Source organism: Procambarus clarkii, chromosome 79 (genome assembly GCF_040958095.1).
Source record: "Procambarus clarkii isolate CNS0578487 chromosome 79, FALCON_Pclarkii_2.0, whole genome shotgun sequence".
Lineage (NCBI taxonomy): Eukaryota > Metazoa > Arthropoda > Malacostraca > Decapoda > Cambaridae > Procambarus > Procambarus clarkii.
In genome coordinates, this window is record NC_091228.1 from 23,066,877 (window position 1) to 23,090,777 (window position 23,901).

The window sequence follows — 23,901 nt, forward strand, 5'->3', positions numbered from 1 at the left end:
AACAAAATACTAGATATTACTCTCAATGCTGACTTGGTGTTGGCTGTGGACGGCTCCAATAGAAAATATTATTTTTTCTGTTGACGTTTGAGTGTTCCAATTTATTTTGGACTTTCATAAGTAAATGCCATTGTCTATGGTCTGTGGTTACATATATTAATGTGATCATTCCCATATGAAGTTTTCCATTAAGATATGAGCTTGCTGATGAACTATTATGATTTCATTGCTGCATCTTGAAGACACAGCTCCTCCTTTTGTACTATCATTCATATTCTTACCTTTTTCCATGCCTGTGTCTGTCTGTCTCTCTCTCTGTCTCTTCCTGTGACTCTGTCATTCTGTCTCTCTCTCTCTACCATTTCTATTTGTCACTGTCTCTTGGTGAGCAACAATTATGAGGATAAATGAACAGTAACTTGTGTTTGTGCCAAGACTTTATTTCCCACTACAGTGTTGGTTCACCGCCGACGTGTCTCTGCCTCGGTCGTTGCCGTGATGTGATACAACACTCCCGGGTGTTAGGCGCTGCAATCCTGCTCATACACACACAAACAGGCAGGGTTATACACTGTTCGCCGGCTGTGTGTATAGTGTACCATATGAGGCACAACACAATCTTGCAAATACTGTACACATCTGCCTTAAATATTATATATAGATATACAGGAGTTAGTAGCCCATTTTATACACCAATGTATAAACCTTCATATATATATATAGGCGAGTAGGTCTCGTACCATCAGCAGAGGAAGAGGCAGGACGGTGGGGGCGTGGACCTACTGCTCCACACTCTCCATCTTCCACACCTTCACGTAGTCGACCTGCAGGGCGGCGTTCTCACTCACACGGCCCTCACCATTCTCCCAGCTGGGCAGCCAAGAGTCCCGCTGTGCAGGGAGATACACACCTCTTAGTACGGTAGCAAGGTGAAGAGTGCTAGCAGTATGCAGCTGCTGGGAGATAACTAGCAGTACCCAGCAGCAGGGAGATAACTAGCAGTACCCAGCAGCAGGGAGATAACTAACAGTACCCAGCAGCAGGGAGATAACTAGCAGTACCCAGCTGCAGGGAGATAACTAACAGTACCCAGCAGCAGGGAGATAACTAGCAGTACCCAGCAGCAGGGAGATAACTAACAGTACCCAGCAGCAGGGAGATAACTAGCAGTACCCAGCAGCAGGGAGATAACTAGCAGTACCCAGCTGCAGGGAGATAACTAACAGTACCCAGCAGCAGGGAGATAACTAGCAGTACCCAGCAGCAGGGAGATAACTAGCAGTACCCAGCAGCAGGGAGATAACTAACAGGACCCAGCAGCAGGGAGATAACTAACAGTACCCAGCAGCAGGGAGATAACTAGCAGTACCCAGCAGCAGGGAGATAACTAACAGTACCCAGCAGCAGGGAGATAACTAGCAGTACCCAGCAGCAGGGAGATAACAAACAGGACCCAGCAGCAGGGAGATAACTAGCAGTACCCAGCAGCAGGGAGATAACTAACAGTACCCAGCTGCAGGGAGATAACTAACAGTACCCAGCAGCAGGGAGATAACTAGCAGTACCCAGCTGCAGGGAGATAACTAACAGTACCCAGCAGCAGGGAGATAACTAGCAGTACCCAGCTGCAGGGAGATAACTAACAGTACCCAGCAGCAGGGAGATAACTAGCAGTACCCAGCAGCAGGGAGATAACTAGCAGTACCCAGCAGCAGGAAGATAACTAACAGTACCCAGCAGCAGGGAGATAACTAGTAGTACCCAGCAGCAGGGAGATAACTAGCAGTACCCAGCAGCAGGGAGATAACTAGCAGTACCCAGCAGCAGGGAGATAACTAGCAGTACCCAGCAGCAGGGAGATAACTAACAGGACCCAGCAGCAGGGAGATAACTAACAGTACCCAGCAGCAGGGAGATAACTAGCAGTACCCAGCAGCAGGGAGATAACTAGCAGTACCCAGCAGCAGGGAGATAACTAGCAGTACCCAGCAGCAGGGAGATAACTAGCAGTACCCAGCAGCAGGGAGATAACTAGCAGTACCCAGCAGCAGGGAGATAACTAACAGGACCCAGCAGCAGGGAGATAACTAACAGTACCCAGCAGCAGGGAGATAACTAGCAGTACCCAGCAGCAGGGAGATAACTAGCAGTACCCAGCAGCAGGGAGATAACTAACAGGACCCAGCAGCAGGGAGATAACTAACAGTACCCAGCAGCAGGGAGATAACTAGCAGTACACCTCACAGACTCACCAGCTACACTCCCTAAAACTAACGTATACTTCACTATGGTTCTTATTATAAAGCTCTACTGGCAGTGAGTGGTTGTCACACTTTGTGGAAGAACGTTACATGAGGAAAAGTGTTACTTAATGTAATCCGCCATGTAAATAGCCAACAACAGCCATGTAAATAGCCAACAACAGCCATGTAAATAGCCAACAACAGCCATGTAAATAGCCAACAACAGCCATGTAAATAGCCAACAACAGCCATGTAAATAGCCAGCAGCAATTTCCCGGGTAAACAAGTGCACTAAGCTGTGTATCGGGACACTAAGCCTAATCCCCGAACTCTGAAACACGACTAAGCTAATCTCTGATTTTCTATTTCATACCGGGAGCTTGTCCTACTTTCTCAGATCTCTCTTGTAATACATGTTTCATTGAATACAAAAAATTGCATAGTCTATCCTCGATCATTACAAGTAATCTTAAAAGAAACTGTAGCCTCATGCAAGGGTTTGCCGGCATGAGAACATTGCCTGGAACTGACAGCGTTCCAGAAGTCGAGGAAGGCCTGGGGCGAGGTGTTGCTCCAAGGCTTGGCCGGGTTGCTGGGGACGCCGTCCGGGAAGTAGCCGTTCACGCCTCCCACAGCAACGTTCAGCACCACGTAGAACTGTCCAAGCACACACAAGCACACATTACAACGCATCAGTTACACAGGTTAAAATATTATTTCAATATAAGCAAAGTATTTTGTTTTGTTAAACTCGGGTTGCAGTATCGTCTGACAGGAAGACTGTAATGCTTTCCAAGGTCCATCTAACCTATTAACTTATAGGTGAACTTTACTTATCGTGTAGAGGCAAAGATGCCCAAACATAGGTTCCCAGCTTCGTCCTGCGTGGGGATCGAACCTGAGAACATTCTACTTTGAACCGACTGCATCGATCAGCTTGATAAATAAATAAAGCTCGCCCTTGCCCAGTGAATAAAGTCAATAAAACCCGAGCTAAAACAAAATAAAGTCGTGGACGAGACCAACCTTCTGGTCGAAGGGAGCCATCTTGCTGCCAGCCTTCCAGGGGTTGTCCAGGGAGTTGTCGAAGCCTCCGAACTCCCAGAAGTTGGTGCCCGGGTCCACGGTTATCTGGAGCTGGTCGTCCACGAACACCCTGCAGGCACACCCCCATTATGGCCCTGTTTACACCTGCACACCCCCCATTATGGCCTTGTTTACACCTGCACCCCCCATTATGGCCTTGTTTACACCTGCACACACCACCATTATGGCCCTGTTTACACCTGCACACCCCCATTATGGCCCTGTTTACACCTGCACACCCCCCCATTATGGCCCTGTTTACACCTGCACACCCCCATTATGGCCCTGTTTACACCTGCACACCCCCATTATGGCCTTGTTTACACCTGCACACCCCCCCATTATGGCCTTGTTTACACCTGCACACACACCACCATTATGGCCTTGTTTACACCTGCACACACCACCATTATGGCTTTGTTTACACCTGCACACACCACCATTATGGCTTTGTTTACACCTGCACACCCCCATTATGGCCTTGTTTACACCTGCACACCCCCCCGCCATTATGGACTTGTTTACACCTGCACAGCCCCATTATGGCCTTGTTTACACCTGCACCCCCCCCCGCCATTATGGCCTTGTTTACACCTGCACACACCACCATCATGGCCTTATTTACACCTGCACACCCCCGCCATTATGGCCTTGTTTACACCTGCACACCCCACCATTATGGCCTTGTTTACACCTGCATACCCCCCCATTATGGCCTTGTTTACACCTGCACACCCCCGCCATTATGGACTTGTTTACACCTGCACACCCCCATTATGGCCTTGTTTACACCTGCACACCCACCATCATGGCCTTGTTTACACCTACACACACCACCATTATGACTTTGTTTACACCTGCACACACCCCCATTATGGCCTTGTTTACACCTGCACACACCACCATCATGGCCTTGTTTACACCTACATACACCACCATTATGACTTTGTTTACACCTACATACACCACCATTATGGCCTTGTTTACACCTGTACACCCCCATTATGGCCTTGTTTACACCTGCACACACCACCACCATGGCCTTGTTTACACCTGCACACCCCCCTCCATTATGGCCTTGTTTACACCTGCATACCCCCCCATTATGGCCTTGTTTACACCTGCACACCCCCGCCATTATGGACTTGTTTACACCTGCACACCCCCATTATGACCTTGTTTACACCTGCACACCCCACCATTATGGCCTTGTTTACACCTACACACACCCCCATTATGGCCTTGTTTACACCTGCACACACCACCATCATGGCCCTGTTTACACCTGCACACACCCCCATTATGGCCTTGTTTACACCTGCACACACCCCCATTATGGCCTTGTTTACACCTACATACACCACCATTATGGCCTTGTTTACACCTGCACACACCCCCATTATGGCCTTGTTTACACCTGCACACACCACCATTATGGCCTTGTTTACACCTGCACACACCACCATCATGGCCTTGTTTACACCTGCACACCCCACCATTATGGCCTTGTTTACACCTGCACACATCACTCTTGCTGCTCAAACAGCTGTACACATTAACAGAGAGTCACCACACCTGGTGTACAACACAGCTGTACACGCACGCAGAGAGTCACCACACCTGGTGTACAACACAGCTGTACACATTAACAGAGAGTCACCACACCTGGTGTACAACACAGCTGTACACGCACGCAGAGAGTCACCACACCTGGTGTAGAAGAGCCCCTGCGAGGAGTGTGTGTGACACAGACTCCCACCACTCAGCCACAGTGGTGATCTACCACAGTAATGAACACAGAGCTCGGGGACTCACTGTATGTTGTCCTTAGTCCAGTCCATCCTCCAGGTGTGGAAGCTGTTGGCGTAGGATCCATCATTGGCCGAACTGGGAACACACATGATGGTTTTAATGCTCGCACGTGTGAGTGAGTGAGTGAGTGAGTGAGTGAGTGAGTGAGTGAGTGAGTGAGTGAGTGAGTGAGTGAGTGAGTGAGTGAATTATCAGGGGAAAGCGCCAAGCCATTACGACTATATAGCACTTGGAAGAGGTCAGGATAAGGTTATGGGATGGGTCGGGAGAAAGGAATGGTGCCCAACCTCTTGTGGACGGTCGAGGATTGAACTCCGACCTGTATGGAGCGGCACGCTCGCTCTACCGTCCAGCCCAAGTGCTTGGTCAATGAGTCAGTGAGAGTCAGTAAGAGTGACTGAGTTTTTATTGATGAATAGCATGTCCACATGGGCCGCCATGCATTATATGTCCTATATGGTGTAGTAAGTGGAGGACTTACTAGTCAGAGTGGGCTACTTACTAGTCAGAGTGGGCTACTTACTAGCCAAAGTGGGCTACTTACTAGTCAGAGTGGGCTACTTACTAGTCAGTGTGGGCTACTTACTAGTCAGAGTGGGCTACTTACTAGTCAGAGTGGGCTACTTACTAGTCAGAGTGGGCTACTTACTAGTCAGTGTGGGCTACTTACTAGTCAGAGTGGGCTACTTACTAGTCAGGGTGGGCTACTTATTAGTCAGAGTGGGCTACTTACTAGTCAGTGTGGGCTACTTACTAGTCAGAGTGGGCTACTTACTAGTCAGTGTGGGCTACTTACTAGTCAGAGTGGGCTACTTACTAGTCAGTGTGGGCTACTTACTAGTCAGAGTGGGCTACTTACTAGTCAGAGTGAGCTACTTACTAGTCAGAGTGAGCTACTTACTAGTCAGAGTGAGCTACTTACTAGTCAGAGTGGGCTACTTACTAGTCAGAGTGGGCTACTTACTAGTCAGAGTGGGCTACTTACTAGTCAGAGTGGGCTACTTACTAGTCAGAGTGGGCTACTTACTAGTCAGTGTGGGCTACTTACTAGTCAGAGTGGGCTACTTACTAGTCAGTGTGGGCTACTTACTAGTCAGAGTGGGCTACTTACTAGTCAGAGTGAGCTACTTACTAGTCAGAGTGAGCTACTTACTAGTCAGGGTGGGCTACTTACTAGTCACAGTGTGCTACTTACTAGTCAGAGTGGACTACTTACTAGTCAGAGTGGACTACTTACTAGTCAGGGTGGACTACTTACTAGTCAGGGTGGGCTACTTACTAGTCAGAGTGGGCTACTTACTAGTCAGGGTGGGCTACTTACTAGTCAGAGTGGGCAACTTACTAGTCAGAGTGGGCTACTTACTAGTCAGAGTGGGCTACTTACTAGTCAGAGTGGGCAACTTACTAGTCAGAGTGGGCTACTTACTAGTCAGAGTGGGCTACTTACTAGTCAGAGTGGGCTACTTACTAGTCAGAGTGGGCTACTTACTAGTCAGAGTGGACTACTTACTAGTCAGAGTGGGCTACTTACTAGTCAGAGTGGACTACTTACTAGTCAGAGTGGGCTACTTACTAGTCAGAGTGGGCAACTTACTAGTCAGAGTGGACTACTTACTAGTCAGAGTGGGCTACTTACTAGTCAGAGTGGGCTACTTACTAGTCAGGGTGGGCTACTTACTAGTCAGCGTGGGTCCTCTCATACAAGTTAGTCTGCCAGTTGGGTCCCCAGTGGAAGGTGGTTGCAGCGTACTGGTTGCCCAGGTTGGAGTAGTCATCGTTGCCTGCAACACAGAATGTCCTCAATATAACAACTATCAAGAACCATTTGGTTAAAATAATACAATTATTTTTTATCAAGATTTCTGGCGACAAAAGTGATATTGCAAGATGACCCAAGCTTAAACCTAACAACACCATTAAGGAATTATGCTGATAGAATGAGTATTAGAAAAATGATGATATGCACTTGTGGGCAAAATAACAGATATTATTGCAATTACAAAAACATGGATGAATGTTGATATCAGGGGTGTATTAGTTGAACATATTTTGACGAGATAAAAATTGTTTCATCTTTATTGACGAATTAGACAAGGAAGATTATCACTGTAGGTCACTTGAAAAGTTGTGTCAAACAGGAAAGCAAAATTGAGTCACAAATGGAAACAATTTGGATATAATTAAATAAAAAAATAAGGATAACCTAAAAGAAGCATAAGTAGAGTCACTTCAGCAGCCAGATAGCTCATTCTTGTCCAACAGGTTCACTTATCTATCAAGTCTATTTTTAAAGCCATTTATGCTGTTGAACAGCAACCTATTCCTCTTGTGTACCGACCTATTACCAAACCAGTGCTTCCCAATACCCTTCCTGAACCCAAACTTCTCCAGTTAAAGCAGTCGTCACTGTTGTGATTTGGTCTTATAGTTTCAATTCCTTGCCCCATACTTTACCTCTTAACACACTTGACCTCATCGACCATGTCTTCACTTGCCCTGCGCCTCTCCAGGGCATGTAGGACGATCTCCCTCGACCTCTCCTCGCCCGGACACCAGTGCATGTAGGACGATCTCCCTCGACCTCTCCTCCCTCGGACACCAGGGCATGTAGGACGATCTCCCTCGACCTCTCCCCTCACCCCTGGTCACTAGGACTCACCCTTGGTCACTAGGACTCTCCCCTGGTCACTAAGTACTCACCCCTGGTCACTAGGACTCACCCCTGGTCACTAGGACTCACCCCTGGTCACTAGGACTCACCCCTGGTCACTAGGACTCACCCCATGTCACTACGTACTCACCCGTGGTCACTAGGACTCACCCCTGGTCACTAGGACTCTCCCCTGGTCACTAGGACTCTCCCCTGGTCACTAAGTACTCACCCCTGGTCACTAAGTACTCACCCCTGGTCACTAGGACTCACCCCTGGTCACTAAGTACTCACCCCTGGTCACTAGGACTCACCCCCTCGTCACCAGGACTCACCCCTGGTCACTAGGACTCACCCCTGGTCACTAGGACTCACCCCTAGCCACTAGTACTCACCCCTGGTCACTAAGTACTCACCCTTGGCCAACAGTACTCACCCCTGGTCACTAAGTACTCACCCTTGGCCAACAGTACTCACCCCTGGTCACTAGTACTCACCCCTGGTCACTAGTACTCACCCCTGGTCACTAGGACTCACCCCCTCGTCACCAGGACTCACCCCTGGTCACTAGGACTCACCCCTGGTCACTAGGACTCACCCCCTCGTCACCAGGACTCACCCTTGGTCACTAGGACTCACCCCCTCGTCACCAGGACTCACCCCTGGTCACTAAGTACTCACCCCTAGCCACTAGTACTCACCCCTGGTCACTAGGACTCACCCCCTCGTCACCAGGACTCACCCCTGGTCACTAGGACTCATCCCTGGTCACTAGGACTCACCCCCTCGTCACCAGGACTCACCCCTGGTCACTAGGACTCTCCCCTGGTCACTAAGTACTCACCCCTGGTCACTAGTACTCACCCCTGGTCACTAGGACTCACCCCTGGTCACTAAGTACTCACCCCCGGTCACTAGGACTCACCCCTGGTCACTAGGACTCTCCCCTGGTCACTAAGTACTCACCCCTGGTCACTAGGACTCACCCCTGGTCACTAGTACTCACCCCTGGTCACTAGTACTCACCCCTGGTCACTAGGACTCACCCCTGGTCACTAAGTACTCACCCCCGGTCACTAAGTACTCACCCCTGGTCACTAGGACTCACCCCCTGGTCACTAAGTACTCACCCCTGGCCACTAGTACTCACCCCTGGTCACTAAGTACTCACCCCTGGCCACTAGTACTCACCCCTGGTCACTAGGACTCACCCCTAGCCACTAGTACTCACCCCTGGTCACTAAGTACTCACCCTTGGCCAACAGTACTCACCCCTGGTCACTAAGTACTCACCCCTGGTCACTAGTACTCACCCCTGGTCACTAGTACTCACCCCTGGTCACTAGGACTCACCCCCTCGTCACCAGGACTCACCCCTGGTCACTAGGACTCACCCCTGGTCACTAGGACTCACCCCCTCGTCACCAGGACTCACCCCTGGTCACTAGGACTCACCCCCTCGTCACCAGGACTCACCCCTGGTCACTAAGTACTCACCCCCGTTCACCAGGACTCACCCCTGGTCACTAAGTACTCACCCCTAGCCACTAGTACTCACCCCTGGTCACTAGGACTCACCCCCTCGTCACCAGGACTCACCCCTGGTCACTAGGACTCACCCCTGGTCACTAGGACTCACCCCCTCGTCACCAGGACTCACCCCTGGTCACTAGGACTCACCCCCTCGTCACCAGGACTCACCCCTGGTCACTAAGTACTCACCCCTGGTCACTAAGTACTCACCCCTGTTCACCAGGACTCACCCCTGGTCACTAAGTACTCACCCCTAGCCACTAGTACTCATCCCTGGTCACTAGTACTCACCCCTGGTCACTAGTACTCACCCCTGGTCACTAGTACTCACCCCTGGTCACTAAGTACTCACCCCTGGTCACTAGTACTCACCCCTGGTCACTAGGACTCACCCCCTCGTCACCAGGACTCACCCCTGGTCACTAAGTACTCACCCCTGGTCACTAGGACTCACCCCCTCGTCACCAGGACTCACCCCTGGTCACTAAGTACTCACCCCTGGTCACTAGGACTCACCCCCTCGTCACTAGGACTCACCCCTGGTCACTAAGTATTCACCCCTGGTCACTAAGTACTCACCCCTGGTCACTAAGTACTCACCCCTGGTCACTAAGTACTCACCCCTGGTCACTAAGTACTCACCCCTGGTCACTAAGTACTCACCCTTGGCCAACAGTACTCACCCCTGGTCACTAAGTACTCACCCCTGGTCACTAAGTACTCACCCCTGGTCACTAAGTACTCACCCTTGGCCAACAGTACTCACCCCTGGTCACTAAGTACTCACCCTTGGTCACTAGGACTCACCCCTGGTAACTAGGACTCACCCCCTGGTCACCAGGACTCATCCCTGGTCACTAGGACTCACTCCTGGTCACTAAGTACTCACCCCTGGTCACTAGGACTCACCCCCTGGTCACCAGGACTCATCCCTGGTCACTAGGACTCACCCCTGGTCACTATGTACTCACTCCTGGTCACTAAGTACTCACCCCTGGATTCCATAATGTCAATCTCGCCACTTGCGGGCCAAGGGCCGTAGGGCCAGTACCTGGGCAGGAGCCATATTGCTGTGGGGAAGAAGATAGTGTTAAATAACTGCTGGCGTCACAACTGGTTAATATTTAGTCGCATACTGGATTACTTGTCCCAGGAGAGACAACATAGTGTTTATCCCAGGAGAGACAACACAGTGTTTATCCCAGGAGAGACACCATAGTGTTTATCCCAGGAGAGACAGCACAGTGTTTATCCCAGGAGAGACACCACAGTGTTTATCCCATGAGACAACATAGTGTTTATCCCAGGAGAGACAACACAGTGTTTATCCCAGGAGAGACACCATAGTGTTTATCCCAGGAGAGACAGCACATTGTTTATCCCAGGAAAGACAACATAGTGTTTATCCCAGGAGAGACAACATAGTGTTTATCCCAGGAGAGACAACACAGTGTTTATCCCAGGAGAGACACCATAGTGTTTATCCCAGGAGAGACAGCACATTGTTTATCCCAGGAAAGACAACATAGTGTTTATCCCAGGAGAGACAACATAGTGTTTATCCCAGGAGAGACAACACAGTGTTTATCCCAGGAGAGACACCATAGTGTTTATCCCAGGAGAGACAGCACATTGTTTATCCCAGGAAAGACAACATAGTGTTTATTCCAGGAGAGACAACATAGTGTTTATCCCAGGAGAGACAACATAGTGTTTATCCCAGGAGAGACAACATAGTGTTTGTGTTGTGACTCCCGCCACTCACCTGGCCACAACCAGTCCCCGCGGGGCAGCTTCGCCCGGACCTCAATACGTCCATATCTGGCGGGAGAAAAAATACAATTACCTGTATAACATTCTGAAGGACAAAGTTAATACTGTAAAATATTACTATAGATAAAAGACCTCCAGGCGCCGCCACAACATTTGGAACAATGTTGTTTACCTACAACACACTGTCCCTGGCGCCCATAGGCCACACAGGGCCACAACAAGCCCCAGAGGCCAAAGAAGGACCTCAATAAGCCCCAGAGGCCAAAGAAGGACCTCAACAAGCCCCCAGAGGCCACACAGGGCCACAACAAGCCCCAGAGGCCACAGAAGGACCTCAACAAGCCCCCAGAGGCCACACAGGGCCACAACAAGCCCCCAGAGGTCGCAGAAGGACCATAACAAGCCCCCAGAGGTCGCAGAAGGACCTCAACAAGCCCCAGAGGCCGCAGAAGGACCTCAACAAGCCCCAGAGGCCATAGAAGGACCACAACAAGCCCCCAGAGGCCGCAGACGGACCTCAACAAGCCCTAGAGGTTGCAGACGGACCTCAACAAGCCCCAGAGGCCACAGAAGGACCTTAACAAGCCCCAGAGGTCACAGAAGGATCATACCAAGCCCCCAGAGGTCGCAGAAGGACCACAACAAGCCCCAGAGGCCACAGAAGAACAACAACAAGCCCCGGAGGCCACAGAAGGACCACAGCAAGCCCCAGAGGCCACAGAAGGACCACAACAAGCCCCCAGAGGCCACAGAAGGACCATAACAAGCCCCCAGAGGCCGCAGAAGGACCTCAACAAGCCCCAGAGGCCGCAGAAGGACCACAACAAGCCCCAGAGGCCACAGAAGGACCACAACAAGCCCCCAGAGGCCACAGAAGGACCTCAACAAGCCCCAGAGGCCGCAGACGGACCTCAACAAGCCCCAGAGGTTGCAGACGGATCTCAACAAGCCCCAGAGGCCGCAGAAGGACCTCAACAAGCCCCAGAGGCCGCAGACGGACCTCAGCAAGCCCCCAGAGGCCGCAGACGGACCTCAACAAGCCCCAGAGGCCGCAGACGGACCTCAACAAGCCCCAGAGGCCGCAGACGGACCTCAACAAGCCCCAGAGGTTGTAGACGGACCTCAACAAGCCCCAGAGGCCGCAGAAGGACCTCAACAAGCCCCAGAGACCACAGAAGGAGCTTAACAAGCCCCAGAGGCCACAGAAGGACCACAACAAGCCCCGAGGCCACAAAACGACCACAACAAGCCCCCAGAGGCCGCACACGGACCTCAACAAGCCCCAGAGGCCGCAGAAGGACCTCAACAAGCCCCAGAGGCCGCAGAAGGACCTCAACAAGCCCCGGATCCACAGAAGGACCTCAACAAGCCCCCAGAGGCCACAGAAGGACCACGACAGGCATCCAGAGGCCGCAGACGGACCTCAACAAGCCCCAGAGGCCGCAGACGGACCTCAAGAAGCCCCAGAGGCCGCGGAAGGACCTCAACAAGTCCCAGAGACCACAGAAGGACCACGACAAGCCCCAGAGGCCGCAGAAGGACCACAAGCCCCAGAGGCCGCAGAAGGACCATAACAAGCCCCAGAGGCCGCAGAAAGACCACAACAAGCCCTAGAGGCCGAAGAAGGACCTCAACAAGCCCCAGATGCCGCAGAAGGACCACAACAAGCCCCAGAGGCCGCAGAAGGACCACAACAAGCCCCAGAGGCCGCAGAAGGACCACAACACGCCCCAGAGGCCGCAGAAGGACCATAACAAGCCCCAGAGGCCACAGAAAGACCACAACAAGCCCCAGAGGCCGAAGAAGGACCTCAACAAGCCCCAGAGGCCGCAGAAGGACCACAACAAGCCCCAGAGGCCGCAGAAGGACCACAACAAGCCCCAGAGGCCGCAGAAGGACCACAACACGCCCCAAAGGCCGCAGAAGGACCACAACACGCCCCAAAGGCCGCAGAAGGACCACAACAAGCCCCAGAGGCCGAAGAAGGACCACAACAAGCCCCAGAGGCCGAAGAAGGACCTCAACAAGCCCCAGAGGCCGCAGAAGGACCTCAACAAGCCCCAGAGGCCGCAGAAGGACCTCAACAAGCCCCAGAGGCCGCAGAAGGACCATAACAAGCACCCAGAGGCCACAGAAGGACCACAACAGGCATCCAGAGGTCGCAGAAGGACCTCAACAAGCCCCAGAGGCCGAAGAAGGACCTCAACAAGCCCCAGAGGCCGAAAAAGGACCTCAACAAGCCCCAGAGGCCGCAGAAGGACCACAACAAGCCCCAGAGGCCGCAGAAGGACCTCAACAAGCCCCAGAGGCCGAAGAAGGACCACAACAAGCACCCAGAGGCCACAGAAGGACCACAACAGGCATCCAGAAGTCGCAGAAGGACCTCAACAAGCCCCAGAGGCCGAAGAAGGACCTCAACAAGCCCCAGAGGCCGCAGAAAGACCACAGCAAGCCCCAGAGGCCACAGAAGGACCTCAACAAGCCCCAGAGGCCGCAGAAGGACCTCAACAAGCCCCAGAGGCCGCAGAAGGACCTTAACAAGCCCCAGAGGCCGCAGAAGGACCACAACACGCCCCAGAGGCCGCAGAAAAACCACAACAAGCCCCAGAGGCCGAAGAAGGACCACAACAAGACCCAGAGGCCGCAGAAGGACCTCAACAAGCCCCAGAGGCCGCAGAAGGACCACAACAAGCCCCGGAGGCCGCAGAAGGACCACAACAAGCCCCCAGAGGCCACAGAAGGACCTCAATAAGCCCCAGAGGCCGCAGAAGGACCACAACAAGCCCCCAGAGGCCACAGAAGGACCTCAATAAGCCCCAGAGGCCGCAGAAGGACCACAACAAGCCCAAGAGGCCACAGAAGGACCTCAACAAGCCCCAGAGGCCGCAGAAGGACCTCAACAAGCCCCAGAGGCCGCAGAAGGACCTCAACAAGCCCCAGAGGCCGAAGAAGGACCTCAACAAGCCCCAGGGGCTGCAGAAGGACGACAACAAGCCCCAGAGGCCGCAGAAGGACCTCAACAAGCCCCAGAGGCCACAGAAGGACCACAACAAGCCCCGAGGCCACAAAAGGACCACAACAAGCCCCCAGAGGCCGCACACGGACCTCAACAAGCCCCAGAGGCCGCAGAAGGACCTCAACAAGCCCCAGAGGCCGCAGAAGGACCTCAACAAGCCCCGGATCCACAGAAGGACCTCAACAAGCCCCCAGAGGCCACAGAAGGACCACGACAGGCATCCAGAGGCCGCAGACGGACCTCAACAAGCCCCAGAGGCCGCAGACGGACCTAAAGAAGCCCCAGAGGCCGCAGAAGGACCTCAACAAGTCCCAGAGACCACAGAAGGACCACGACAAGCCCCAGAGGCCGCAGAAGGACCACAACAAGCCCCAGAGGCCGCAGAAGGACCATAACAAGCCCCAGAGGCCGCAGAAAGACCACAACAAGCCCTAGAGGCCGAAGAAGGACCTCAACAAGCCCCAGATGCCGCAGAAGGACCACAACAAGCCCCAGAGGCCGCAGAAGGACCACAACAAGCCCCAGAGGCCGCAGAAGGACCACAACACGCCCCAGAGGCCGCAGAAGGACCATAACAAGCCCCAGAGGCCGCAGAAAGACCACAACAAGCCCCAGAGGCCGAAGAAGGACCTCAACAAGCCCCAGAGGCCGCAGAAGGACCACAACAAGCCCCAGAGGCCGCAGAAGGACCACAACAAGCCCCAGAGGCCGCAGAAGGACCACAACACGCCCCAAAGGCCGCAGAAGGACCACAACAAGCCCCAGAGGCCGCAGAAAGACCACAACAAGCCCCAGAGGCCGAAGAAGGACCACAACAAGCCCCAGAGGCCGAAGAAGGACCTCAACAAGCCCCAGAGGCCGCAGAAGGATCTCAACAAGCCCCAGAGGCCGCAGAAGGACCTCAACAAGCCCCAGAGGCCGCAGAAGGACCATAACAAGCACCCAGAGGCCACAGAAGGACCACAACAGGCATCCAGAGGTCGCAGAAGGACCTCAACAAGCCCCAGAGGCCGAAGAAGGACCTCAACAAGCCCCAGAGGCCGAAAAAGGACCTCAACAAGCCCCAGAGGCCGAAAAAGGACCTCAACAAGCCCCAGAGGCCGCAGAAGGACCACAACAAGCCCCAGAGGCCGCAGAAGGACCTCAACAAGCCCCAGAGGCCGAAGAAGGACCACAACAAGCACCCAGAGGCCACAGAAGGACCACAACAGGCATCCAGAAGTCGCAGAAGGACCTCAACAAGCCCCAGAGGCCGAAGAAGGACCTCAACAAGCCCCAGAGGCCGCAGAAAGACCACAGCAAGCCCCAGAGGCCGCAGAAGGACCTCAACAAGCCCCAGAGGCCGCAGAAGGACATCAACAAGCCCCAGAGGCCGCAGAAGGACCTTAACAAGCCCCAGAGGCCGCAGAAGGACCACAACACGCCCCAGAGGCCGCAGAAAGACCACAACAAGCCCCAGAGGCCGAAGAAGGACCACAACAAGACCCAGAGACCGCAGAAGGACCTCAACAAGCCCCAGAGGCCGCAGAAGGACCTCAACAGGCATCCAGAGGCCGCAGAAGGAGCACAACAAGCCCACAAAGGCCAAAGAAGGACCACAACAAGCCCCAGAGGCCACAGAAGGACCACAACAGGCATCCAGAGGTCGCAGAAGGACCTCAACAAGCCCCAGAGGCCACAGAAGGACCACAACAGGCATCCAGAGGTCGCAGAAGGACCTCAACAAGCCCCAGAGGCCGCAGAAGGACCACAACAAGCCCCAGAGGCCACAGAAGGACCACAACAGGCATCCAGAGGTCGCAGAAGGACCTCAACAAGCCCCAGAGGCCGCAGAAGGACCACAACAAGCCTCAGAGGCCGCAGAAGGATCACAACAGGCATCCAGAGGCCGCAGAAGGACCTCAACAAGCCCCAGAGGCCGCAGAAGGACCACAAGAAGCCCCAGAGGCCGCAGAAGGACCACAACAAGCCCCAGAGGCCGCAGAAGGACCTCAACAAGCCCCAGAGGCCGCAGAAGGACCACAACAAGCCCCAGAGGCCGCAGAAGGACCTCAACAAGCCCCAGAGGCCGCAGAAGGACCACAACAAGCCCCAGAGGCCGCAGAAGGACCTCAACAAGCCCCAGAGGCCACAGAAGGACCACAACAAGCCCCAGAGGCCGCAGAAGGACCACAACAAGCCCCAGAGGTCGCAGAAGGACCACAACAAGCCCCAGAGGTCGCAGAAGGACCTCAACAAGCCCCAGAGGCCACAGAAGGACCACAACAGGCATCCAGAGGCCGCAGAAGGACCTCAACAAGCCTCAGAGGCCACAGAAAGACCTCAACAAGCCCCAGAGGCCGCATAAGGACCTCAACAAGCCCCAGACGCCACAGAAGGACCACAACAAGCCCCAGAGGCCACTGAAGGACCTCAACAAGCCCCAGAGGCCGCAGAAGGACCTCAACAAGCCCCAGAGGCCGCAGAAATACGTCAACAAGCCCCAGAGGCCACAGAAGGACCACAACAGGCATCCAGAGGTCGCAGAAGGACCTCAACAAGCCCCAGAGGCCACAGAAGGACCTCAACAAGCCCCAGAGGCCGCAGAAGGACCTCAACAAGCCCCAGAGGCCGCAGAAGGACCAACACAAGCCCCCAGAGGCCACAGAAGGACCTCAACAAGCCCCAGAGGCCGCAGAAGGACCTCAACAAGCCCCAGAGGCCGCAGAAGGACCTCAACAAGCCCCAGAGGCCGCAGAAGGACCTCAACAAGCCCCAGAGGCTGAAGAAGGACCTCAACAAGCCCCAGAGGCCGCAGATGGACCACAACAAGCCCCCAGAGGCCACAGAAGGACCTCAATAAGCCCCAGAGGCCGCAGAAGGACCACAACAAGGCCCAGAGGCCGCAGAAGGACCTCAACAAGTCCCAGAGGCCGCAGAAGGACCACAACAAGCCCCAGAGGCCGCAGAAGGACCTCAACAAGCCCCAGAGGCCGCAGAAGGACCACAACAGGCATCCAGAGGTCGCAGAAGGACCTCAACAAGCCCCAGAGGCCACAGAAGGACCTCAACAAGCCCCAGAGGCCGCAGAAGGACCTCAACAAGCCCCAGAGGCCGAAGAAGGACCTCAACAAGCCCCAGAGGCCGCAGAAGGACCACAACAAGCCCCCAGAGGCCACAGAAGGACCTCAACAAGCCCCAGAGGCCGCAGAAGGACCACAACAAGCCCCAGAGGCCGAAGAAGGACCTCAACAAGCCCCAGAGGCCGCAGAAGGACCACAACAAGCCTCAGAGGCCGCAGAAGGACCTCAACAAGCCTCAGAGGCCGCAGAAGGACCTCAACAAGCCCCAGAGGCCGCAGAAGGACCTCAACAAGCCCCAGAGGCCGAAGAAGGACCTCAACAAGCCCCAGAGGCCGCAGGAGGACCACAACAAGCCCCCAGAGGCCACAGAAGGACCTCAATAAGCCCCAGAGGCCGCAGAAGGACCACAACAAGCCCCAGAGGCCGCAGAAGGACCTCAACAAGCCCCAGAGGCCGCAGAAGGACCTCAACAAGCCCCAGAGGCCGCAGAAGGACCTCAACAAGCCCCAGAGGCCGAAGAAGGACCTCAACAAGCCCCAGAGGCCGCAGAAGAACCACAACAAGCCCCCAGAGGCCACAGAAGGACCTCAACAAGCCCCAGAGGCCGCAGAAGGACCACAACAAGCCCCAGAGGCCGAAGAAGGACCTCAACAAGCCCCAGAGGCCGCAGAAGGACCACAACAAGCCCCAGAGGCCGCAGAAGGACCTCAACAAGCCTCAGAGGCCGCAGAAGGACCTCAACAAGCCCCAGAGGCCGCAGAAGGACCTCAACAAGCCCCAGAGGCCGCAGAAGGACCACAACAAGCCCCAGAGGCCGAAGAAGGACCTCAACAAGCCCCAGAGGCCGCAGAAGGACCACAACAAGCCTCAGAGGCCGCAGAAGGACCTCAACAAGCCTCAGAGGCCGCAGAAGGACCTCAACAAGCCCCAGAGGCCGCAGAAGGACCTCAACAAGCCCCAGAGGCCGAAGAAGGACCTCAACAAGCCCCAGAGGCCGCAGGAGGACCACAACAAGCCCCCAGAGGCCACAGAAGGACCTCAATAAGCCCCAGAGGCCGCAGAAGGACCACAACAAGCCCCAGAGGCCGCAGAAGGACCTCAACAAGCCCCAGAGGCCGCAGAAGGACCTCAACAAGCCCCAGAGGCCGCAGAAGGACCTCAACAAGCCCCAGAGGCCGAAGAAGGACCTCAACAAGCCCCAGAGGCCGCAGAAGAACCACAACAAGCCCCCAGAGGCCACAGAAGGACCTCAACAAGCCCCAGAGGTCGCAGAAGGACCACAACAAGCCCCAGAGGCCGAAGAAGGACCTCAACAAGCCCCAGAGGCCGCAGAAGGACCACAACAAGCCCCAGAGGCCGCAGAAGGACCTCAACAAGCCTCAGAGGCCGCAGAAGGACCTCAACAAGCCCCAGAGGCCGCAGAAGGACCTCAACAAGCCCCAGAGGCCGCAGAAATACGTCAACAAGCCCCAGAGGCCGCAGAAGGACCTCAACAAGCCCCAGAGGCCGCAGAAGGACCTCAACAAGCCCCAGAGGCCGCAGAAGGACCTCAACAAGCCCCAGAGGCCGCAGAAGGACCTCAACAAGCCCCAGAGGCCGCAGAAATACCTCAACAAGCCCCAGAGGCCGCAGAAGGACGACAACAAGCCCCAGAGGCCGCAGAAGGACCTCAACAAGCCCCAGAGGCCGCAGAAGGACCACAACAAGCCCCAGAGGCCGCAGAAGGACCACAACAAGCCCCAGAGGCCGCAGAAGGACCTCAACAAGCCCCAGAGGCCGCAGAAGGACCTCAACAAGCCCCAGAAGCCGCAGAAGGACCACAACAAGCACCAGAGGCCGCAGAAAGACCTCAACAAGCCCCAGAGGCCGCAGGAGGACCTCAACAAGCAGAAAGCCGCCCACAGAGCAAGGAGACTCACTTGAAGGCGAAGTTCTCGAGCGTCCTGAGCCTGGCGCTGATCACGGGGTTGATGATGTTGACCGGGTTGCCCACGCGCTCACACCCGTAGTAGGAGTTGCCTGTGCACACGTCCCCGCGCCCGTTCATGCCCCACAGGTTCACGTCCCCACTGCTCAGGAAGTCCGTAGTCTGCCAGTTGGACGTCAGGTCCTGTGGAGAGGGCAGGGTGAGTGTTGGAGGGTGAGGGAGAGTGTTGGAGGGTGAGGGAGAGTGTTGGAGGGTCAGGGAGAGTGTTGGAGGGTGAGGGAGAGTGTTGGAGGGTGAGGGAGGGTGAGGGAGAGTGTTGGAGGGTGAGGGAGAGTGTTGGAGGGTGAGGGAGAGTGTTGGAGGGTGAGGGAGAGTGTTGAAGGGTGAGGGTGAGTGTTGGAGGGTGAGGGTGAGTGTTGGAGGGTGAGGGAGAGTGTTGGGGGGTGAGGGAGAGTGTTGGAGGGTGAGGGAGAGTGTTGGAGGGTGAGGGAGAGTGTTGGAGGGTGAGGGAGAGTGTTGGAGGGTGAGGGAGAGTGTTGGAGGGTGAGGGAGAGTGTTGGAGGGTGAGGGAGGGTGAGGGAGAGTGTTGGAGGGTGAGGGAGAGTGTTGGAGGGTGAGGGAGGGTGAGGGAGAGTGTTGGAGTGTGAGGGAGAGTGTTGGAGGGTGAGGGAGGGTGAGGGAGAGTGTTGGAGGGTGAGGGAGAGTGTTGGAGGGTGAGGGAGAGTGTTGGAGGGTGAGGGAGAATGTTGGAGGGTAAGGGAGAGTGTTGGAGGGTGAGAGAGAGTGTTGGAGGGTGAGGGAGAGTGTTGGAGGGTTAGGGAGAGTGTTGGAGGGTGAGGGAGAGTGTTGGAGGGTGAGGGAGAGCGTTGGAGGGTGAGGGAGAGTGTTGGAGGGTAAGGGAGAGTGTTGGAGGGTGAGGGAGAGTGTTGGAGAGTGTTGGAGGGTGAGGGAGAGTGTTAGAGGGTGAGGGAGAGTGTTGGAGAGTGTTGGAGGGTGAGGGAGAGTGTTGGAGGGGGTGAGGGAGAGTGTTGGAGGGTGAGGGTGATTGTTTGAGGGTGAGGGAGAGCGTTGGAGAGTGAGGGAGAGTGTTGGAGGGGGTGAGGGAGAGTGTTGGAGGGTGAAGGAGAGTGTTGGAGAGTGAGGGAGAGTGTTGGAGGGGGTGAGGGAGAGTGTTGGAGGGTGAGGGGTGAGTGTTGGAGGGTGAGGGAGAGTGTTGGAGGGTGAGGGAGAGTGTTGGAGTGTGAGGGAGAGTGTTGGAGGGTGAGGGAGAGTGTTGGAGGGTGAGGGAGAGTGTTGGAGGGGGTGAGGGAGAGTGTTGGAGGGTGAGGGAGAGTGTTGGAGGGTGAGGGAGAGTGTTGGAGGGTGAGGGAGAGTGTTGGAGGGTGAGGAAGAGTGTTGGAGGGTAAGGGAGAGCGTTGGAGGGTGAGGGAGAGTGTTGGAGAGGGAGGGAGGGTGTTGGAGGGTGAGGGAGAGTGTTGGAGGGTGAGGGAGGGTGTTGGAGGGTGAGGGAGAGTGTTGGAGGGTGAGGGAGGGTGTTGGAGGGTGAGGGAGAGTGTTGGAGGGTGAGGGAGAGTGTTGGAGGGTGAGGGAGAGTGTTGGAGGGTGAGGGAGAGTGTTGGAGGGTGAGGGAGAGTGTTGGAGGGTGAGGGAGAGTGTTGGAGGGTGAGGGAGGGTGTTGGAGGGTGAGGGAGAGTGTTGGAGGGTGAGGGAGGGTGTTGGAGGGTGAGGGAGAGTGTTGGAGGGCGAGGGAGAGTGTTGGAGGGTGAGGGAGAGTGTTGGAGGGTGAGGGAGAGTGTTGGAGGGTGAGGGAGAGTGTTGGAGGGTGAGGGAGAGTGTTGGAGGGTGAGGGAGGGTGTTGGAGGGTGAGTGAGAGTGTTGGAGGGCGAGGGAGAGTGTTGGAGGGTGAGGGAGAGTGTTGGAGGGTGAAGGAGAGTGTTGGAGTGTGAGGGAGAGTGTTGGAGGGTGAGGGAGAGTGTTGGAGGGTGAGGGAGAGTGTTGGAGGGTGAGGAAGAGTGTTGGAGGGTAAGGGAGAGCGTTGGAGGGTGAGGGAGAGTGTTGGAGGGGGAGGGAGGGTGTTGGAGGTTGAGGGAGAGTGTTGGAGGGTGAGGGAGGGTGTTGGAGGGTGAGGGAGAGTGTTGGAGGGTGAGGGAGGGTGTTGGAGGGTGAGGGAGAGTGTTGGAGGGCGAGGGAGAGTGTTGGAGGGTGAGGGAGAGTGTTGGAGGGTGAGGGAGAGTGTTGGAGGGTGAGGGAGAGTGTTGGATGGTGAGGGAGAGTGTTGGAGGGTGAGGGAGAGTGTTGGAGGGTGAGGGAGAGTGTTGGAGGGTGAGGGAGGGTGTTGGAGGGTGAGTGAGAGTGTTGGAGGGCGAGGGAGAGTGTTGGAGGGTGAGGGAGAGTGTTGGAGGGTGAAGGAGAGTGTTGGAGGGTGAGGGAGAGTGTTGGATGGTGAGGGAGAGTGTTAGAGGGTGAGGGAGAGTGTTGGAGGGTGAGGGAGAGTGTTGGAGGGTGAGGGAGAGTGTTGGAGGGTGAGGGAGAGTGTTAGAGGGTGAGGGAGAGTGTTGGAGGGTGAGGGAGAGTGTTGGAGGGTGAGGGAGAGTGTTGGAGGGTGAGGGAGAGTGTTGGAGGGTGAGGGAGAGTGTTGGAGGGTGAGGGAGAGTGTTGGAGGGTGAGGGAGAGTGTTGGAGGGTGAGGGAGAGTGTTAGAGGGTGAGGGAGAGTGTTGGAGGGTGAGGGAGAGTGTTGGAGGATGAGGGAGAGTGTTGGAGGGTGAGGGAGAGTGTTGGAGGGTGAGGGAGAGTGTTGGAGGGTGAAGGAGAGTGTTGGAGGGGGTGAGGGAGAGTGTTGGAGGGTGAGGGGTGAGTGTTGGAGGGTGAGGGAGAGTGTTGGAGGGTGAGGGAGAGTGTTGGAGGGTGAGGGAGAGTGTTGGAGGGTGAGGGAGAATGTTGGAGGGTGAGGGAGAGTGTTGGAGGGTGAGGGAGAGTGTTGGAGGGTGAGTGAGAGTGTTGGAGGGGGTGAGGGAGAGTGTTGGAGAGGGTGAGGGAGAGTGTTGGAGGGTGAGGGAAAGTGTTGGAGGGTGAGGGAGAGTGTTGGAGGGTGAGGGAGAGTGTTGGAGGGTGAGGAAGAGTGTTGGAGGGTAAGGGAGAGCGTTGGAGGTTGAGGGAGAGTGTTGGAGGGTGAGGGAGAGTGTTGGAGGGTGAGGGAGAGTGTTGGAGGGTGAGGGAGGGTGTTGGAGGGTGAGGGAGAGTGTTGGAGGGTGAGGGAGGGTGTTGGAGGGTGAGGGAGAGGGTTGGAGGGCGAGGGAGAGTGTTGGAGGGTGAGGGAGAGTGTTGGAGGGTGAGGGAGGGTGTTGGAGGGTGAGTGAGAGTGTTGGAGGGCGAGGGAGAGTTTTGGAGGGTGAGGGAGAGTGTTGGAGGGTGAGGGAGAGTGTTGGAGGGTGAGGGAGAGTGTTGGATGGTGAGGGAGAGTGTTAGAGGGTGAGGGAGAGTGTTGGAGGGTGAGGGAGAGTGTTAGAGCGTGAGGGAGAGTGTTGGAGGGTGAGGGTGAGTGTTGGAGGGTGAGGGAGAGTGTTGGAGGGTGAGGGTGAGTGTTGGAGGGTGAGGGAGAGTGTTGGAGGGTGAGGGTGAGTGTTGGAGGGTGAGAGAGAGTGTTGGAGGGTGAGGGTGAGTGTTGGAGGGTGAGGGTGAGTGTTGGAGGGTGAGGGAGAGTGTTGGAGGGTGAGGGAGAGTGTTGGAGGGTGAGGGAGAGTGTTGGAGGGTGAGGGTGAGTGTTGGAGGGTGAGGGTGAGTGTTGGTGGGTGAGGGAGAGTGTTGGAGGGTGAGGGAGAGTGTTGGAGGGTGAGGGAGAGTGTTGGAGGGTGAGGGAGAGTGTTGGAGGGTGAGGGAGAGTGTTGGAGGGTGAGGGAGAGTGTTGGAGGGTGAGGGAGAGTGTTGGAGGGTGAGGGAGAAAGGACTCATGACTACCATGAGTCATAATGAACACGACTCACCGGTCTGATGAACACGACTCACCGGTCTGATGAACACGACTCACCGGTCTGATGAACACGACTCACTGGTCTGATGAACACGACTCACCGGTCTGATGAACACGACTCACCGGTCTGATGAACACGACTCACCGGTCTGATGAATAGTGTTGAGTCACGAGTGTAACTGATGCTGCGGTTATTAATGTACATCTGGAACTCCCAGTTCTGTTGGGGATGAGTACAACATTATTCACCATACTCATCATACGTCATCATTCATTCCCACTCTCTTGCCAACGAATTACTCATAATGATACTCATCACACTCATAATGATATTCCTCATTATCGCAATGATTTTTTGTTACTCTTATTTTCTCAGCAAATGTTTACTCATCATATTGTCAGTCATTATGCTCTCATTCATCATACTGTTATTCATCAACCTGACTCTCATAATATTATTCATCAGTCTCACTCATCGTACTGTTCTCACTACACGCACTCATCATAAAGTGTCTCATCAATATATTTATCGCAATATTGTAACTCATCATAATGTCACTCATTATTACTCATCCTGAGGCACCATCACTCACCCCTCCACCGGACATGGTGATCTCGTGCTCCCAGACCTCATGATCCAGGAAGTCGAACTCATCATTGAAGATGAGGCAGGGGAAGCCGGTGCAGTCCTCAGGGGCCACCACATCTGTGAGGGGGGGGGGGCACCTCTCATTATCTGGTCTCTCCATACACTAAATCTTTGTATAAATTTAGTTGTTAAATATTAAAAACAGGTAAGATATAATTATAATAGTTTACTGGAAGGTATTG

At 54.9% G+C, this 23,901-nt stretch overlaps 1 protein-coding gene across 2 annotated transcripts in view; it reads right to left on the reverse strand.

Annotated features, from left to right (window-relative positions):
• Positions 1 to 419: 419 nt before the first annotated feature.
• LOC123764549 (beta-1,3-glucan-binding protein) overlaps positions 420 to 23,901 on the reverse strand; it is a 38,640-nt gene continuing 15,158 nt past the window's right edge. The window contains exons 3-13 of one of the 2 annotated variants that reach the window (XM_069314600.1): positions 23,664 to 23,776; positions 23,216 to 23,290; positions 19,095 to 19,285; positions 11,090 to 11,145; positions 10,317 to 10,394; positions 6,820 to 6,922; positions 5,145 to 5,216; positions 3,270 to 3,399; positions 2,775 to 2,900; positions 741 to 890; positions 420 to 536 (exon numbers count right to left, since the gene is read on the reverse strand). In XM_069314600.1, coding sequence (XP_069170701.1) covers positions 780 to 890; positions 2,775 to 2,900; positions 3,270 to 3,399; positions 5,145 to 5,216; positions 6,820 to 6,922; positions 10,317 to 10,394; positions 11,090 to 11,145; positions 19,095 to 19,285; positions 23,216 to 23,290; positions 23,664 to 23,776 — 1,055 coding nt within the window. In that variant the 3' untranslated portion in view covers positions 420 to 536; positions 741 to 779. Of the gene's footprint in view, positions 583 to 740; positions 891 to 2,774; positions 2,901 to 3,269; positions 3,400 to 5,144; positions 5,217 to 6,819; positions 6,923 to 10,316; positions 10,395 to 11,089; positions 11,146 to 19,094; positions 19,286 to 23,215; positions 23,291 to 23,663; positions 23,777 to 23,901 lie in introns of both variants that reach the window. The other variant, XM_069314601.1, reaches the window with a different exon arrangement.